Source organism: Triplophysa dalaica, chromosome 11, assembly GCF_015846415.1.
Source record: "Triplophysa dalaica isolate WHDGS20190420 chromosome 11, ASM1584641v1, whole genome shotgun sequence".
Taxonomy (NCBI): domain Eukaryota; kingdom Metazoa; phylum Chordata; class Actinopteri; order Cypriniformes; family Nemacheilidae; genus Triplophysa; species Triplophysa dalaica.
This window is the reverse complement of record NC_079552.1, coordinates 16,246,697-16,265,357: the sequence shown is the minus strand read 5'-3', so window position 1 is coordinate 16,265,357 and position 18,661 is coordinate 16,246,697. Positions and strand designations below refer to the sequence as shown.

The window sequence follows — 18,661 nt, the reverse complement described above, 5'->3', positions numbered from 1 at the left end:
ATGGCAGTGAACAGCTCATTTGTGAGTTTCGATGGTGGCATTCAACAGTTAAAAGGTGAAGATACTTTGGTAATCGTACCAGCCATTCTCACTATGATCAGTGGGCTTGGAATCGTGGGGAATGTTTTGGTGCTTTTCGTTCTTATCTACGTTTTCACCAGCCAGAGAGCATCGGAGGCATATGTCATGCTCGCCAATTTGAGCGCAACTGACTTGTTGATACTCTGCCTGTGCGCTCCCATGCGCGCGGTCACATACCACAAGCGCACTTGGACACTGGGGCTAATGGCTTGCAAAACTACAGAGTGGATCCAGCATAGCTGCCTGGCCGTCAAAGCTTTTACACTGTTAGCAGCGAGCCAAGCGCGCCATAACTTTTCCTCCAATCCAAATGACCAATCAAATTTCCGCCAAAAGAACGTTTTGGTAACCTTAGTGATCATATGGACGGTTGCGCTTGTATTTTCAATTCCTGATATCGTATTCTCTAGGTTAAAAGAAGATGGGAATATCAGTCTGTGCGTCTCTGAATTAACCTCTGACTCCCAAGATGTCATGCGACTGTACAGCAAGATATTACCGATGGCCATCCATGTTCTTCCCATCATTCTCGCCACTGCGTGCCACATCAGGACCATCTTCCACATCAAACCTAGTCCGCACGAGGAGACTCTCCTTGCGCGACAGTATGAGAGTTCTTTGCTGTATTTAAGCATCATCGCCGTGAACGCGCTCATGATGTTGCCCGAGTGGGCCTCTTGGATGTGGGTGCGTCACAGTTCAGGAGAACGCTGCAAACCTCCAGCTGGTTTGCTTATCTTTGGTCAGGTGTGCGTTTACCTGTCCAGCGCGTTCTGTCCCGCCATCCTTCTCACCATGCACGCGCCTCTCAGAGAAAGTCTTAGTAGTTTGTGTTCTCATTTAACCTGTCGGGGTGCAAAAAACAGGCTGGAAATGAAGGGTAACGCAAATGAGATGCGCGCAACAGTTCTGAAGGTGTTGGATGAGCGCGCAGGTGCGTCCACTCTGACCGCAACTGAGAGGCATTCGGACACGTCGTGTCAAACTTTCCCGGACCTTGAGCATTTTTGGAGCGAAAGGCGAAACACTACAGTCATGGAAGATAGTGATCCGTTACCCTGGGAACGACTGAATCAAAGAAACGTTGAACTTTAAACTCTGACCTCAGTCTGACCTATTTTAAACTTTCCTGATGTTGAGACTTGACGGTTTTACATCGGATACAAAGGGAATTAAACAGTAGGCCTGTAGCCACAAGTTGACTAAATACATGTACATTTTCCTTTTGCCATGGATAGTTTTCTGTTTGCTACCTCTTTGTGTATTCTTAATGTAAATGTTTTAAAATATTATAAGTGTGTAAAAATAAAAAAATATTTTACAGTGATGATAAACTGTTTATTCTTTTGTTTAGTTGAATTAAAATAAAGCCACAAACACAAGCACTATTCAATTGTAAATTACATATTTCTGTAAATGTGCATCATATAAGGAAGGTATGGACAGAGAGAAAAGACTAACAATAAGCCAAGTGACAAAAGATCTAAGTATAATCAGCACCACACATGGATGCTATTTTAAACACTAATAGTGCCCAATGGATGATTACCCTTTGGTGAAATTAGCAAAAGATGCTTTATAACAGATCATCATTATTTCATTGATAATCCTTATTGGTTTCTACAAAATACACTTTATCACCAGTGTTAGGGGTGACCCAAATGTACTGTAACATGACCTACATGCCCAAATGTGCCCTTGAAACGTTAAAATTAGGCTAAAAAGTGTTTAAGTATAACGTGAAATATAAATTGAACTTATAACACATCAACCACTAAACTGAACAGTCAAATATTTCTGAATAATGACCCTTGTTCATATATTGTATAACAGACCACTCATTTGGGTACTTCAATATATATCAATAATGAGCAGCCTTAATGTAAACTCAGATCATGTCCCAAAGTGGAATAATGTAATAAAAAATCCCTCCGGTTACTAATGTAATATAAATAATATTTAAAACATTATATAGGACAGAATATGAGGCTATCTCTAAATGTAAAGATTAATATGCCTAATGCATGTAGTCACCATTGGTTTTCTGGTCTCGAGTACAGATCTACCCTGTACCAACAAGGCCATCTACTGGTTTTTGGGAGGTACTGACACTTTTTTAATATTTTGAAAACACACTGCAAACATGGCCATCTTCTGGCCTTTTTGAGAACTACATCCCGTTTCTATTAGCCGCCACAATGTATTTTTCTTTTGAATTATACTGATTGAATAAAATAAATAAATAATCATCAGCATTAAAAGTAAAAAAAAGGGTTGGTTTAAACACCCCACGGAAACACAAGCACAGCTAGAAACTTAATCCTATAGTTTAACAGTTTTATGTAAAATATCGAATCTTTTTGTAGTGCACTATGCTTCTATTTATGATTCTACGCAATCAATACCAGAAATAAGTATTTTTGATTAAAAATCACATTTAACAATCATTTTTACAATTTTTTTTACAACTTTGCGATTTCAGTTGCGCTACAATGTATTCTAAAGAAGATACACCGTTAAAAGTTCTATCCAATGAAAATTCAGTGAGATTGCGATCGCTTTAAATACAAAACGGAAGACGTGCAAACAGAAACTAAAGAGTAGTACGATCTGCGAGGAGGAACAACCTCTCAAGGGTAACCTTCATTCATCAATTTATTCATTCATGTCCCTTTTTTGTACACTTTATGATGTTCATTTGTGAGATAATTATATGCATCGTATATGTAAATGTCTGTTGTATAACAAATGCTACTTTTATGGGTGACGTCTTTATGGCGAACAAGCTCGCCTGATACAAATTTAACACGGATTAATAAAAGCAAAAATACTGTCGAAACATATTTAATGTACACGGTATTTGTATTGTTCACTATCCAAAGAGATCGTGATTTCTTTGTGCAGTGCAATGATGCAATCACATTTTCAGACTGCACCTTGGCTGTGTGTAATTTAATACAGCCAGTTTTGCCCTTTTTGACCCGACATATGAAAGCGCATGTCGGAACTAAAATGGCGGTGACTCATAAATTCTCTAGAATACAGTCTTAAGGTTGGTCTCCTTCGAAAAAAGAAAAGTAGCTGATTATTTAAAAAAAAAAAAAAAACACAAATTACATAATTTAATGTATGTTGTTAGGTTTTTGGTAAAAAATAAATACAAATATGGGTCGCAAAAGGATAACAAAATATCTAAGCACACTCTTGATAAAAAAGAATCAATTACTCTTCCCACATAAATTATATTAAAAAAAATCTGTATTCTAGAGTCTTAGACCTTTCCAATGATATATAGTTTGTCATGATTCGATAAAAAATTACATGCACAATATTGACACATACGTAGGTGTTCTGTATACGGAACGGGTGACAGTAAACAGGCTACAGCCTTCATTTTACCTTTCTAGCTTTCATGGGCATCACTTAATAGATTTAAATGATCAAATATTCGTTTCTCGAATTTCAGGGCATTTTTGATTAAAGCATGTATTAATGTCAAGTTTAAAATAGGCCTGGGTGGTTTCTATTAAGTGTGCTTTACTGTGATTTACCTTAGTTACCACATTTCTAATGTTTTTTCCCCTTTTTAGTGCTACAATGACATACGCAAGTGACAGGCTTTATGATGAGGTTATCAGGCGGAATTTGGGTCTTTATACAGAGAAAGTCAAAGCCAGTGAGATTATGGGTTTCTTGCCGTGCCTTACGATCACTGATAGGGTAAGCATCCCATTTAACCCACAACACAACTATAACATTACAACTCATGTAAGATATGTGATCATCCAAGCCCATACTGACCAGATTTTGATCATATATCATGTAAATCTTTACATATTCTTAAACTCTACAGGAGGAGATTGAAGCCAAAAATATCTCTGTGGGCAACTCTGCTGCTGTGCAGATACTTTTGAGCAACCTACGCAGGCGAGGGAACTGGCCTGAAGAGTTAATCAATGCACTGATCCACTTTGAACACACAACACTGGCTCATCAGCTCAGTGATGCTTATGACAGGATCAGGGGAAGGACGAGTAAGATCTTTCTGTCATACACTTCCCTTCGCAGTAGGGACGTTATTTAACAAATGCCCATTTTCTGTGTTTGTGTTCTGTCTAAAGATAAAGCAGCTACTGCACCTGCACAAGCTCCTGCTTCTGATTCCACAGCTGCTGCTGCTAAAACAATGGTTACTACACATACTGTCCCGGTGACCACTCCTCCCATTCTGACTCCACCTTCAGTTAATGCTCCAGCACAGACAACTGCTTCTTCCAACATTGCAGCTCAAGTTCCACAACCAGCTTCTGATCAGCATGTAGAGCAAGTCCCAGCTCCAGCCACCTCTCCTGAACCTACTTCTCAACCTCAAATTCTACCTCCTGTTGTAGTTTCCTCCCAAAAATCTCTCCCTGTTGTCCCAACCTCCGAAGTGGCTTCAAGTAAAGTTTTAAACCAGGGTGGGGCAACTGAGAACGAAACAACCCTTTCAGACAACCCAGATGGCCAAACCACCACCTCCTTTACTGATGGTAAAGTTCTCTCCAGCTCAAGTGCTCCAGCTTCCTCCTCAAGCGCCTCTCTAAGCGACACTACAAACTCCCATTCCATCTCACAGAGTTCCCAGAACTCAGAGAAGGACAAGGTACAAATAGCTGTTGAAGTGTCCTTTGAGAAGCTTCCAGTCCAGGACAACAATTTTCCCCTAAATATGGAACCAGAAAAGTGCTCTGATCCGACTGTAAATGAGGTAATGTTCGGTCAAAAATAGAATCATTACACAGCATGACATAGCAATATTTTCTATGCCAACAAGCTTTTTACATTATCAACTATTAGTATTTTTATTTGCAGTTTAATCTTATAATTTCTCTGCAGACTGGTCAGAGAACCAACACTGCCATAAGAATACCTCAGCCAACATCTTCTGCCTCTGCTGAGGTAGTTATTCACTGCCTCCCTTATGTCAGCCAGGATGATTTCAGTAAACCTGACGTTCTTCGTCCAGATGAAGAAGAGCCGTGCTCGACAACTACAGATGATTTGGAGATCAGCAGGACACCAGAGCCTTCAGCAGAACTTGGACACTCCAGTAGTCTTGAGCACTCCAGCGAGCCTCTCTCTTCCATCAATGAAAGCTCAGATGCTTCCTCATCTCAAAACATGGCTCAAGAGGACCACTATGAATCTTCATGTAAAAGTGAAGCAGGAACACTGACCAGTATAATTCACTTTGCTGAGGAAGGATCTGCTGAAAATTTAAATGGTCCGACACCAAAAATGCTCGGTAACACATTGAATTCATGTGCGGGTTCTGAAAATCTGCAACATAGCAAAGGAATCTCTAAAGACCAGCCTGTCCAAATTTATGAAAACACTGAAAGTGGGGTTTGTTTTCGTAAACTGCCTGGCCGAGATGCCATCAGACCATCAGACCAGGAGAGGTCAACATCCATTAACTACCAGGAGCAAGAATCAAATGGCGCTAAGCAAGCAAGTAGTCCTAATGTAGGCTCAAGAGAAGAGGGTCAGACAACAAGACACATAAATAAACTCCACCTTACTGCTGCAGCAGCTGCTGTAGGCATTGGCCTTTTTGTGGTCTGGAAAATCAATCACTAATTCTAAAATTTTAAAGTTATTAAAACTACTGTCACGCTCATGTTCGACTAAACAGTTTTATTTTCTGTGCCTCTCAGGGAAAGTCTTAGTAGTTTGTGTTCTCTGTTTTCTTGTTGGGGCGCAAAACAGTCTGGAAGTAAAGGGTAATGGAAATGAGTTGTGCCCAATGGTTATGAAGGTGTTCGATGAGTGAGCATGTGTCCACTCTTACCTCAAATGAGTGGCATTCGGACACATCGTGTTAAACTCTCCCGGATCTTGAGCATTTTTGGAGCGAAAGGTGAAAAACTACAATCACGGAGGATAGTGATCCGTTACCATAGGAACGACTGAATCAAAGCAACGTTGAACTTTACACTCTGACTCTATATCTGACTTATTTTAAGCAGTTTCCTTAAGGTGAGACAAGTTTGTATGTACTGTACAGTATATGTTCAGAAATATTTTAATTTTAAATTAATAATTAAAAATAAATTTTTATAAAAGAATATTTAACAATGATGATATAGTGTATGCTTATTCTTTTGTTTAGTTAAAAATTTTAAATGATGTAAACGTTTTTCTGTAAATCGTATGAGAGGTAGGGACAGAAAGAAAAGACTAATAAAAAGGTAAGTGGGAATAAGTAAGTATTATTAGCAGCACCCAGGATGCTATCATAAGCACTAATCATTTCTAATGGATGATTACCCTTAGGTGAAATTTGCTATAAAATACAATTTGTCACCAGTGTTTGGGGGGGAACCGAATGTACTGTAACATGCCCTACAGAGTAAAACATGTGATCTTGACAAGTAAAAATTAGGCTACTATAGTTTATGGGTGTTTAAGGATTATGTTAACTACAAGTTAAACACATTTTACAGGTCTCAGTGCAATGCTGGATACTGACTGGATATTTCTGAATTATGACCTTTGTTCATATGTTGTATAACAGACATGTGTACATGTGACAGGTGTACTAATGTGAACTCAGATCAGGTCACAATAAGTGAAATAATGTTATCGTTCCTATAGAAAAATAAATCAATTCTCAGGTTCACAGCCTCTAGAATCTCTGTTTATTTTAGATATTGATATAATACAAAAAATATTTGAAACATTATATAGGTCAGAACAGGAGGCTTACTCTATCACGTAGATAACGTGGTTTTAATGAAATATAAAGATTAATATAACATGTAGTCACCTTCAGCATGCACTGGGAAGGTTTGCAGCCGAGTGTGAAGCGGCTGGTATGAGAATCAGCACTTCCAAATCTGAGGCCATGGTTCATAGTCGGAAAAGGGTGGCTTGCCCACTTCAGGTGGGTGGAGAGTCCTTGCCTCAAGTGGAGGAGTCTTGTATCTGGGGGTCTTGTTCACGAGTGAGGGAAGGATGGAACGGGAGATTGACAGACGGATCGGTGCAGCTTCTGCAGTAATGCGGTCGCTCTACCAGTCTGTCGTGGTGAAGAAGGAGCTGAGCCGCAAGCCGTAGCTCTTGATTTACCGGTCAATCTACGTTCCTACTCTCACCTATGGTCATGAGCTGTGGGTCATGACCGAAAGGACAAGATCCCGGATACAGGTGGCGGAAATGAGCTTTCTCCGCAGGGTGGATGGGCGATCCCTTAGAGATAGGGTGAGAAGCTCAGTCACTCGGGAGGAGCGTAGTGTAGAGCAGCTGCTCCTCCACATCGAGAGGGGTCAGCTGAGGTGGCTTGGGCATCTTTTATGGATGCCCCCTGGACGTCTTCCCGGGAAGGTGTTCTGGGCATATCCCAACGGGAGTAGACCCCGGGGAAGACCTAGGACACGCTGGAGGGACTATGTCTCCCGGCTGGCCTGGGAACGCCTCGGAGTCCCCCCGGAAGAGCTGGAGGAAGTGTCTAGGGAGAGGGAAGTCTGGGCATCCCTGCTTAGTCTGCTGCCCCCGCGACCCGGCCCCGGATAAGTGGAAGAAAATGGATGGATGGATGGATGGATGGATGGATGGATGTAGTCACCATAGGCTTTCTAGTCTTGAGTACAGATCTACACTGTACAAACAATGCCATCTACAGGTCTTTGGGAAGAACTGACACAAATGTAAAATATTTTGCAAACACACTCTACAAACATGGCCCTCTCCTGGCCTTTTGGTGAACTACTGTCAATGTCATTTGTCCTTCAAAGACGTGCCTTATTTTTTTATCAGATTTTTCGATGGCGTCCTTATTAAACGTATAAGAGTTTCGTGTTACAAAACCACATTTAAAATTCATTTTTACAACAAGGTGGCGTCTTACACTGCAATTTCAGTGACGTTACACTGTCTCCTAAAGATGGTACACAGTTAAAAGTTTTATCCAATGAAAATCCAGAGTGGTTGATGACACGGCAGGGCTTTAAATACAGAACGGAAGACGTGCAAACCGAAACTAGTAGTAGCCTATGATCTGCGAGGAACAGCAAATACTTACCTTCCTCTAAAGGGTAACATTAATTACTATTTTTTTATATTTTACAATGTTTATTTGTTTTATAATTGTATGCGTAACTTATCGTATGTAAACCTCAGTTGCGTAGCAGGCGCTCCTTTTATGGGTGACGACTTTATGGCGAACAAGTTCCTCTGATACAAACTGTCTCGTGTTATTAATACCGCAAAAATACAATGATTTAAAACATGCTTTTGTTCACGGTTTATTCTTGTTCGACATCCTGCGACTTTTAATGTAGGCATTGTCTTTATAGCCCTCTCATACAGTAGTTGCACGGGCTGTAGGACATATCTTTCACTATCTTTGACGATTTAACACATGTGTATCAATACTGAAACGGTGATTTTGCTGTAAATCAAGGCAGATGATTCTTTTGTACAGTATATTTTATCATCTCCGAAAATAACGTTAAATGTTTACTGCAAAATAGCCGGGTCGTTTAGAGGACATTTCACTGAGGAGCAGGTTTGCCAGTTCCTTGAACAAAAGCCAAGTAACAAGTCTGTCATTGTGACCTCAGTATAATAATTTATTAGAAACTGTGAATAAGTTTGGACCTGACTGGGTGCACAAATGTTTATGGAGGAATGACATTACCTGCCTACCTGGCAAGGTGAGTGTGGCTCAGGAGAGTGAGTGGGCCCTTACATATAATATGAAATCATTTATGGCTCTGTCCCAATAGAACTGTATTGTGGTTGACCTTTGAGAGACATGTGTGTTATGACAGGCGAGTAATGCATTTCTTTAATAATTCAGGTGAGATGAGCTGGGCTTGGCAGTAACGAAATACCTGTAATTTAGTTACATGTTTAAAATACAAAATTTCACTTACTGTATTTCATTAGTTACTTTCAAATGGGTAGTAATCAAATTACTGTTGCTTGCATTAGAGAAGTATTTTAGATTACCAAAGTGATTACTTGGAAATGTCATTTATTTAATTTAAACAATTTATGTAGACAGCAACTGTTGATTCTCTGACTTTGACTATAATGTCCAATGATGAGAAACTGTAAAACTTATTTTGTTTAATATAATATGCATATGAAAGCCAATTCATCTGTTTGCTTATCCCTTAGTTTTATATACCTTATTAGTATTCCAAAGTATTTATTTAGATTAAGTTACAAAATTTGTGTAATCTGACGAAATATGTTACAGAAGACTTTTTAAAGCATGTATTTTTTAATCCGTAGTGAAATGCATTTTAAAAGAAACCTTCCCAGCCCGGGAGATGCGCAACACTATCATTGATAACAGATTATAATGTCTGAGCTGTTTGAGTGCAAACAGGAGACAAATAAAAAATACTCGCATTGGTAATCTGTCCTTGCTAAGGCTGGGCTTGGGTCATGTTCTGGTTGGGTTGGGCTGGCTTCACAGGTCATGAACATGCACTAGCAGTCCAAAACTTGGATACATTTGACTGGATTTATGTTTATTGTGAAGCAATATTTAACCTTACGCTTAAGTGACTAAAATAATTTCTGCAGATATCGATGATCAAATATTTCAATGCTGAAAAGACATATTTTCTTAAAATATGTCAATAACTTCAGCTGTTTAATTCCGAAATGTGAAAGGAGTGCAATGTGTAACCAGACTATGTGAACGTCTGTGTCCCATAATCATACACACTAAAATATAGTGCTATATAGCCCTAAAGTATATAGAACCATATTTTGGTGCTTCAGCGGTTCTTTGGGATGACTGAGGTGATGCATATAGAAACCCCTGAAGAACCATACAGGGTTCTTTATACGGAAAACGGTGCTGTATATCATCTTTCTCACCCCAAAGAACCTCAGAAGAACCACTGTAGAACCACTATATTGAACTAAAAGTGGTTCCCATATGATAACAAGCAAATAAACACTTTTAGTGCTAAATATTTTACATGAATTATACTCCGTTTAGAAATTATTGTTCTCTCTGAACAAAAAGCTATAAAAAAACATCTGACCTAGCCTCTTTGAACCTTCTTCCTTGGCATTCCACAGTGTTGTACATGATTTTCCCTCTGGGAAAAGTATATTCATTACATGCATAACTTTTTGAGGGAGTACACTGTGACGAACCATTGCAGATCAGCAGTATTCTGCTTTGAAATTAGTAGATCATTAATTTTTTCACCAGTGGGGTAACATCAGTTCTAAACTTCCTAAGATACAGGGAAGTACTAAAGTATTTGTCCTGTCAGTGTTATTTCATTTCATCACAGCTGTGATGTGTTAGATGGGGATTTCCCACATGGGGATTTCTAAGTGAACTCTAATGGTATTATAAGGAAATGATAAAACACCAATACTACATGAATGCTAGATTACATGCCTTAATAAATTATCAAATTTCAAAGACATTCATTATTAAACATAAATTTTGTATGCCTGTTACTTTGATACTTTTTCAATATACCATAGGTTGGTTTCCCAAACAGGGTTTAAGCCTATAGTCCCAGACTAATTTATATGCTAGATGTGTTCTGTTTAAAAACAACTTGCACTGTCATATTTTAAAATATACCCATGTGATTGTTTTCTCAAAATGCACACAGACAGTTATGATTTTTTTGTAATGTATGTTTTTAGAAAATAAAATATCTTGAAACCCCCCATAGTGTTTTACAGAAAAAAAAAGTATTTTTGCGGGAGTAGGCTTTTAAAGGGTTTTACATCTGAAATCCCCATATATTCTTAGAAGCTTAGCAGACATGTTGATTCAATAACATTGCAGTATTATTTATAGGTTTTGTAAATTTAATCCTACAGCATAACTAAAGAAATATAAAACAGTGCAGTATTCAAAATATCATGAATAGTGTGGCATATTGCATCCTTAAATGATAACTGTTTAATAAATGATGCACTGCCTTCTTTACATCTCACACAAACAAGAATTTTGCCTCTCTGGCTTGACTGTGCAGAACGTGATTTTTGGCTTTAGGTTTTGTTTTTAAGACTGCAATCAAATTCTTTTTTTCTGTCTTATGAAACGATTTCTTATTGAGGCCAAATGGAAACTTGAGGGAAACTTAACAATTTTCACTTTCACTTTCAAATAAAAGCTTTCATCCTCCTCCTGAAGTAGGATAAATTTATTCAGTGCAATAATGCAATCACATTTACAATGCACCCTACCAAGCTGTGTGTAAACTACTTAGAACCTCCACTTTACCTTTCTCGCTTTCATAGGCATCACTTAATAGATTTTTGTTTCTCACATTTTTTTCTCCGTGCTGATTTTTGATTAAAGTATTTATTAACGTCCAGTTGACCTGGGTGGTTTTTATATAATGTGATTTATAGTATTGACTCACTAATTTAACACTTCTATCACTTTTTCCCCTTACAAGTGCTAAAATGACATACGCAAGTGACCGGCTTTATAATGAGGCGATCAGGCGGAATTTGGGACATTATGCAACAATAGTCAAAGTGAAAGAGATCATGCTCCATTTGCCGTGCCTCACTCTCACTGATAGGGTAAGCATCACATTTATCCCATAACACAACTATAACATACAACTCATGTCAGATATGTGGTCATCCAAGCCCAACTATTATAATAATCAGATATTGATCATAGATCGTATACAATTTTATATATTGTTAAACTTTACAGGAGGAGGTTGAAGCCAAAAAAGACTCTACTGGGAACTATGCTGCTGTGCAGATGCTTTTGGACAATATGCGCAGACGAGAGAACTGGCCTGAAGAGTTCATCGCTGCACTGCGGCTCTGTGAACACAGAAAACTGGCTGATGAGCTCAGTGATGCTTATGACAGGATCAGGGGATGGACGAGTAAGAGCTTTTTAAGTCATAGACTTACTTTTGTTAAAAGCAGTAGGGACGTTATTTAACAAATGCCCATTTTCTGTGTTTGTGTTCTGTCTAAAGATAATGCAGCACCTGCACCTGCACAAGCTCCTGCACAAGCTCCTGCTTCTGATTCCACAGCTGCTGCTACAACAACGGTAACCATTCATACTGTCCCAGTGACCACTCCTCCCCATCTTACTCAACCTTTGGTAAAGGCACCAGCACCAACGACTGCTACTTCCCAAATCGCAGCTCAAGTTTCACCACCAGCTTCTGATCTTCAGCATGTAGAGCAAGTCCCCGCTCTGGCCACCTCTCCTGAACCAGCTTCTCAAATTCCACCACCTGTTGTACTTTCCTCCCAAACATCTTTCCCAACTGTTGTCTCAGCCTCCAATGTGACTTCAACTGTTCAGCAAAATGAAGTCCCACCCCAGGTTGGGGCAATTGAATACAAAACACCCATTTCAGACACCCCAGATGGCCAAACCACTTCCTTAACTGATGGCAACGTTCTTTCCAACTTAAGTGTTCAAGCTTCCTCCTCAAGTGCCTCTCTAAGCCAAACTACAAACACTTACTCCCCCTCACAAAGTTCCCAGAACTCTGAGAAGGACCTGGTACCATTTGCCGTTGAAGAAACATCCCGGAGGCTCCCTGTCCAGGATACAAATTCTCCTATTAATATGGAACCAGAAGAATGCTCTGACCCAACTGTAAATGAGGTAATGCTCTGTCAAAAATAGAAACATTACACAGCATGACATATCAAGATTTCCAAAGCCAAAAAGCAATTCACATTTTCAACCATTATTCATTTTATGCAGCTTAATCTTGTATTTTATCTGCAGACTGTTCAGAGGACCAACACAGCTGGAATGCCAATCAAAGCCCGTAAAACAACTGCCATAAGAATACCTCAGGCAACACCTTCTGCCCCTGCTGAGGTACATGCTCACTGCTTCCCTTCTGTCAGCCAGGAATATTTCAGTAAGCCTGGCATTCTTCAAGTTCCAAATGAAGGAGTTGTCATGCAAGAAGAGCCATGCTCTACAACTACAACTGATTTGGAGATCAGCAGATCAGTGCTTTCAGCAGAGCCAGTACAGTCTGTTAATTTTGAGCACCCCATCAATCCTCTCTCGTTCATCAGTGAAAGCTCAGAGGCTTCCAGCCTGAACCAGCCTGAAGAGGACCACTATGAATCTTCATTGGAAAGTCTAATGGGAACACGGCAACATGAATTACGTTGGTCGGAGGAACCATCTGATGAAAATTTAAATAGTCAGCCCCCAAGAATGCTGAGCAACACATTCAATCCATGTGGGGGTTCCGGAAATATGCAACATAGCACAGGAATCTCTGAAAACCAGCCAGTCCAGAGTTATGAAAACAGTGAAAGTGTGGTTTATCTTCCTAAGCCATCTGGTCGTGATATCATCAGACCATCACACAAAGAGAGGTCGACCACTTTTAACTACCAGGAGCAACTATCAAATGCCACTAAACTAGCAAGTAATCCTAAAGTAGACCCGAGAGAAGAGGGCCAGACAACAAGCCACATAAATAAACTCCAGCTTACTGCTGCAGCAGCTGCTGTAGGCATTGGCCTTTTTGTGGTCTGGAAAATCAAGCACTGATTCTGAAGTCTTAAAGATATTAAACGTGCTGTCACGCTCATGTTTAACAAAACACATTTTTCTTTTTCTGTGAAACATCTAAAGACTTAATAATCCTATAATGTCCATGTTGCTTTTCTTCAGTAAAGTGAATAGTAACTGTTCTAAGCTCCAGAAATGTACAGTAGAAATAATCCATTACTTTTGCGCTGAAAACCAAGTCTTCTAAAGCCATATACAGCAGCTTTGTGTAAGGATTGTATTTGTGCATACATTTACAGCTGTACGGCCCAACCATTCACATCCTTAAATTCAACCTCTTACCTGATCCAATCTCATTATGTTATATACGATAATCAGCTGTACATTTCTAAAAGATCACATGAGTATACAAGAGTCTACCACTTTTATGTAAAACTAATTCTCAAGAATGACACAGATCTACACAGCTGCTATTATCACCACGTCTTTACAAAAGACTCACAGCTTGCTCTGAAACACATTTTAGTCCTTTTTGAATATTTAAGTGAACTCTTTTTCCATCAGTCCCACAACCACTCTATCTCCAAATTCCTTTTAAGACTGTCCAACTGGATAAAACCATGCATCTACACAAGGCTGTAAAGATGGATTGAAATTAACCAAGTGTCATGTTTCTGGAGAACAAAATTCTATTTCTTTTCCAGTTATCACAAATGCAGCAACGAAGAAAGTATTGAATCCATGTTGCTGTGTACCAAAATTGCACTTTAGATTTGATAATTGTAATGTTAAAGTTATATTATATTCATAATGAATACAGAGAAGAAAGTTTTAATTAATTAAAATTATGTGTACTCTCTTCCAATTGAACATTTAATATCTGTGTTGGGTAATATTATAGCACTTTTACAACTTTTGGTGTGTTGTGAAATTCAGTATGGCTGAATACTGTTTCAAATAAACTGCATGTGGTAATGTTACTACTGGTATTTTAAACATTTTCTGGGATTTTCTTATATATATATATTGTGTTTCAATGCACCGTAGTCTCTGAAACCGTATATGTGACTTAACTGTTTCTTGTATGTGTAATTGTGTCTCTCTTGTTTAGGGTTAATGATTTTAAAATAAAGTGGCCTTCAACGAGTTTGGTGTTCATTCACAAAATAAAAAATTGTGAACAAAAGATTTCTTGCATCGCTAGAAACGTGCGAATCGCGCCACCTTCCGGTAAAGAAATGAATGACATCAGCGGATTTCTGATTGGCTCGCTGCTGTTAAACGTAACAGGAAAAGCGCATTCATTGGCCACTCGAATAACTGTCCTCGGGTTGTAAACATAACGACGTAAACATTTTCTATAGTGATGTCAATGGCCGTTATAAATACTGATAATGCGTTTATATATATTAACGGTCATTTCTCTTGTCAATAGTCCATATAGAGATTTCTGCTAAAAATTTAATACCGATGGAGCTGAATGGCTTCCCCTGTGACGGTGAGAGATGTGCGGAGGAGCAAGAAGAGTCGTCAGCGCGCAGGCTCCCGCTATCAAAGAAGACTGAAACGATATGTAGCATAATTGCTACACCGAGTGCGGACAGCGAAGCGGCCGGTGGTGGTGCATCCAAAGAGCATCGGAAAGCAAAATCGACTCCGGCGATGCTGAGGCTCGATTCGCTGAAGAAGAACAGGCCGCGTAGGTGAACCATCTTGTTATGGTGCTAGGTAACATTAACGGGGTTAACGGAGCTGATGCCGCAAAGATTCGATAGTGACAAATTGCAAACGAAACCCTGTAATTACTGTTTCGTTTGATAAATATATTTCTTGGTGTTGTCCATTTTGTCTTTTTACCATTAAGAGTAAACCATTAATTAATTGGTAAAGCTTTCTTGCTTACTATAATATAAAAGAATATAATATTTCTTAGTAACGTTACTGTAGTCATATATTGTGTTTTAATAATAGGCAAGATCTTTATTTAAAAATTAAACATTTATTTTGATATTCGTTTTGAGTGCTTAATTTTTTTATTACTTTTTAATAATTACAAGCTAGAGTCTCGTTTCTAAACTCTAATGTCTTCTTTTACAATCCCTGAAGCCAAGAGATTTCTTGTTTGGTGACTAACGTTCATTTAATATAGCATAATAATATACTTAATACAGTATATTTATGTTGGTGTATTTTTTTTAATATACAATTCATAAAATACTCTAATCACTAATGCTGTCCATTTATATTTTGTTATTGGTACCCAGCTTTTCCATGGTTTGGCATGGACATTGGTGGCACACTGGTGAAGCTGATCTACTTTGAGCCAAAAGACATTACAGCAGAGGAAGAACTGGAGGAGGTGGAGAGTCTGAAAAGCATCCGTCGCTACCTCACCTCGCACACTGCCTACGGTAAAACAGGAATTCGAGATGTCCACCTGGAGCTCTCGGATCTCACTCTTTGGGGTCGCAAGGGCAGCCTGCACTTCATACGCTTTCCCACGCATGAGCTGCCCGCCTTCCTGCAGATGGGCCGAGACAAGCACTTCTCCAGTCTGCATACCACTCTCTGTGCTACCGGAGGCGGTGCATTTAAGTTTGAGGATGACTTCCGTACGGTGTGTCAGAGCAGACAAACCTATCTTATGTATTGTTTCACAAATTTTATATATCCAGTCAGTTTTACTGAATGTCTCTCTGTGGTGATTCTTCTCTTCAAGATGGCCAATCTGCAGCTGTTGAAGCTGGATGAGCTGGACTGCCTAATAAATGGGGTTTTGTACATGGGCTCAGTGGTCTCAAGTGGTCCATCTGAATGTTACTACTTTGTGAACCCAACAGACCCAGAGCGCTGTGAGCAGAAAGCTTACAACCTGGAGAGCTGTCCCTTTCCTCTGCTGCTGGTCAACATTGGCTCAGGGGTCAGCATACTGGCTGTATACTCCAAAGACAACTACAAACGGGTTACTGGAACCAGGTTGGTATTAGCTTTGAAAACTATTGCATTCGTTTCTAATAACTCGGTAACATCTCTAACAGATCTGTTTCGTCATCATCATCTTCAGCCTGGGTGGTGGTACATTCCTTGGGCTGTGTTGCTTGTTGACTGGATGCTACACCTTTGAGGAGGCACTTGCAATGGCGTCAGAGGGAGAGAGTACACGTGTAGATAAACTAGTCAAGGACATCTATGGTGGAGGCTATGAGAGATTTGGCCTGCCAGGATGGGCTGTAGCATCCAGGTATAGACACATACAATGTGTATGTCTGTGAATTCACATAATGCATGTTTGTCAGGTTAATGAATGCAGCGTTTTTTTTTTTTTCATAGTTTTGGGAACGTGATGTCTAAGGAGAAGAGAGACTCCGTCTCTAAAGAGGATCTGGCTAGAGCCACACTTGTCACCATCACAAACAACATTGGCTCAATCACACGCATGTGTGCACTCAATGAGGTACACTATAAGGTTAAGCCATATTATGTTTCCTGCCTTTTGTTGAAGTCTTGCTCTTGTCTGTCAGCCTCTTTACGGTGCTGCCTTGTGAAATCTGGATCAAGCAGCATTGTACAGGGCTATGAGAGACCAGGGGTCAATCAGCTTTTTGAAAGCACCTGTTCATAGATTTGTTTCCAGTATAAATGCTTATTGAACCTCTTTCATTCAGAATATTGAACGTGTGGTGTTCGTTGGAAACTTTCTGCGAGTGAACACGCTGTCTATGAAGTTGCTGGCTTATGCTTTGGACTACTGGAGCAAAGGACAACTCAAAGCTCTGTTCCTCAGGCATGAGGTGTGTTTTTATAGTATTTGCTCAACAACAAATCTGAAAGAACATGTAACCAGTTCACCCTTAACCAGTGTGTATTCCTTTCATATTTGTTTCCAGGGATATTTTGGTGCGGTTGGAGCGCTTTTGGAATTGTCAAACCCATCCTGATCTGAGCTGTTACCTTTGTTTATGGCTTTTACCAAAGGTCCTAAAATACTTATGCATTAGACCAAAGCTGCCTTTAAATGTCAGATTGTTATCAGACCGCACAGTTTACTACACCGACCACGTCCTATCAGCTATCTGGCAGTATAGCCACTCTTACATTACCTCCGAACAGTGGGTTATGCCTGCTTGGTAAACAACTGAGATAAAACATATCCCTATACCATTATACGGTGTTGCTTTAATACTGATTGATAGCCTATTAGAACTTTTTCTGACTTGTTCGGCAACTAAACCGGAAAAAGAAAGAGTTTTTAGGGAAGGTTTGTCTGACAAGCAGATCAGCATTACTTAATGTCATTTATATTGCTGAAATGTGTCAACTGTCAGATTATACTAATCTGCATTTACTGGTTAAGAAATAACATTGCTATTGTGGAATACAGCAAAACATGTTATGATCAGATTTGTTTATTCACAACAGTAACACAACTTAAGAGGGATATTTTCTGAGAAATGCAAAAAATTGTCAGAAAAAATGTCGTTTTGTTTCATTTTGTTCATTTTGTTGTAGAGGTCTGAACTCTGAAGCATAATAATAAGAGCACTTTTTCAGAGTCAGAATTTCATGCATACAATTTCAATCAGACCACCACTTTTGTTAGTAGAAAACCTGGTGTTACTTTCTGGCATTTTACATAAAAGATCTGTCCAAAAGTAGGGGGCCTGGAAGCCTTTTGACCTGTTGTCATGAACTAAAATCTTAAGCTTTAAAAGTCATTATAAATGATGAATAACTCCCCTAGGGATGGAAAAGTTTTCACTATTTTTGGTCTCCCTGTTGCTTGTGTGTAGCGCCTCACGTTCAGCTTTTCTCTATAATGTTAGTTCATTGATGTATGACTTGCTTATTGCTTATGTTTGTACAGAAAATGTGTAGTTTGTTCCTGTAAACAGCAAATATAAAGTGCCTTGTTTAAAGGCGTGCTAGGTTAAGTCCTTTATTAGTTAAAACATGGATCATATTCTTCAACAAAAACTTTGTACGTTTTTGTATTACAGATAATATGCAATATTGCTTTGTAATAAAAATATAAAGCACGATTATTATGGTTTGAGACACAATACAGAAACA

The 18,661-nt window shown here is 39.1% G+C and overlaps 4 protein-coding genes across 6 annotated transcripts; all 4 read left to right on the top strand.

Moving 5' to 3' along the window:
• Window positions 1-1,176, top strand: LOC130431992 (G-protein coupled receptor 151). The gene has a single exon (XM_056761205.1). The coding sequence runs from the start codon at window positions 1-3 to the stop codon at window positions 1,174-1,176; it is 1,176 nt and encodes a 391-aa protein (XP_056617183.1).
• A 1,486-nt stretch (window positions 1,177-2,662) lies between these two features.
• LOC130431776 (uncharacterized) lies at window positions 2,663-6,743 on the top strand. Its single transcript, XM_056760958.1, has 5 exons — window positions 2,663-2,717; window positions 3,672-3,801; window positions 3,935-4,115; window positions 4,203-4,831; window positions 4,960-6,743. The coding sequence occupies exons 2-5, from the start codon at window positions 3,679-3,681 to the stop codon at window positions 5,701-5,703; spliced, it is 1,677 nt and encodes a 558-aa protein (XP_056616936.1). The 5' UTR covers window positions 2,663-2,717; window positions 3,672-3,678; the 3' UTR covers window positions 5,704-6,743.
• A 1,328-nt stretch (window positions 6,744-8,071) lies between these two features.
• mavs (mitochondrial antiviral signaling protein) lies at window positions 8,072-14,737 on the top strand. Its single transcript, XM_056761395.1, has 5 exons — window positions 8,072-8,159; window positions 11,523-11,652; window positions 11,792-11,972; window positions 12,069-12,715; window positions 12,842-14,737. The coding sequence occupies exons 2-5, from the start codon at window positions 11,530-11,532 to the stop codon at window positions 13,628-13,630; spliced, it is 1,740 nt and encodes a 579-aa protein (XP_056617373.1). The 5' UTR covers window positions 8,072-8,159; window positions 11,523-11,529; the 3' UTR covers window positions 13,631-14,737.
• Window positions 14,738-14,921: 184 nt separating this feature from the next.
• On the top strand, window positions 14,922-18,630 carry pank2 (pantothenate kinase 2). 3 transcript variants are annotated; one of them, XM_056761060.1, is made up of 7 exons: window positions 14,922-15,290; window positions 15,856-16,208; window positions 16,311-16,567; window positions 16,656-16,832; window positions 16,922-17,045; window positions 17,257-17,382; window positions 17,479-18,630. In XM_056761060.1, exons 1-7 carry the CDS (start codon window positions 15,062-15,064, stop codon window positions 17,527-17,529), a joined length of 1,317 nt encoding a protein of 438 aa, XP_056617038.1. In that variant the 5' UTR covers window positions 14,922-15,061; the 3' UTR covers window positions 17,530-18,630. The 3 variants fall into 3 exon arrangements, with proteins under 3 accessions (XP_056617038.1, XP_056617040.1, XP_056617039.1); XM_056761062.1 differs by having other exon boundaries at window positions 15,166-15,294; XM_056761061.1 differs by having other exon boundaries at window positions 15,189-15,319.
• The last annotated feature ends 31 nt before the right edge of the window (window positions 18,631-18,661 follow it).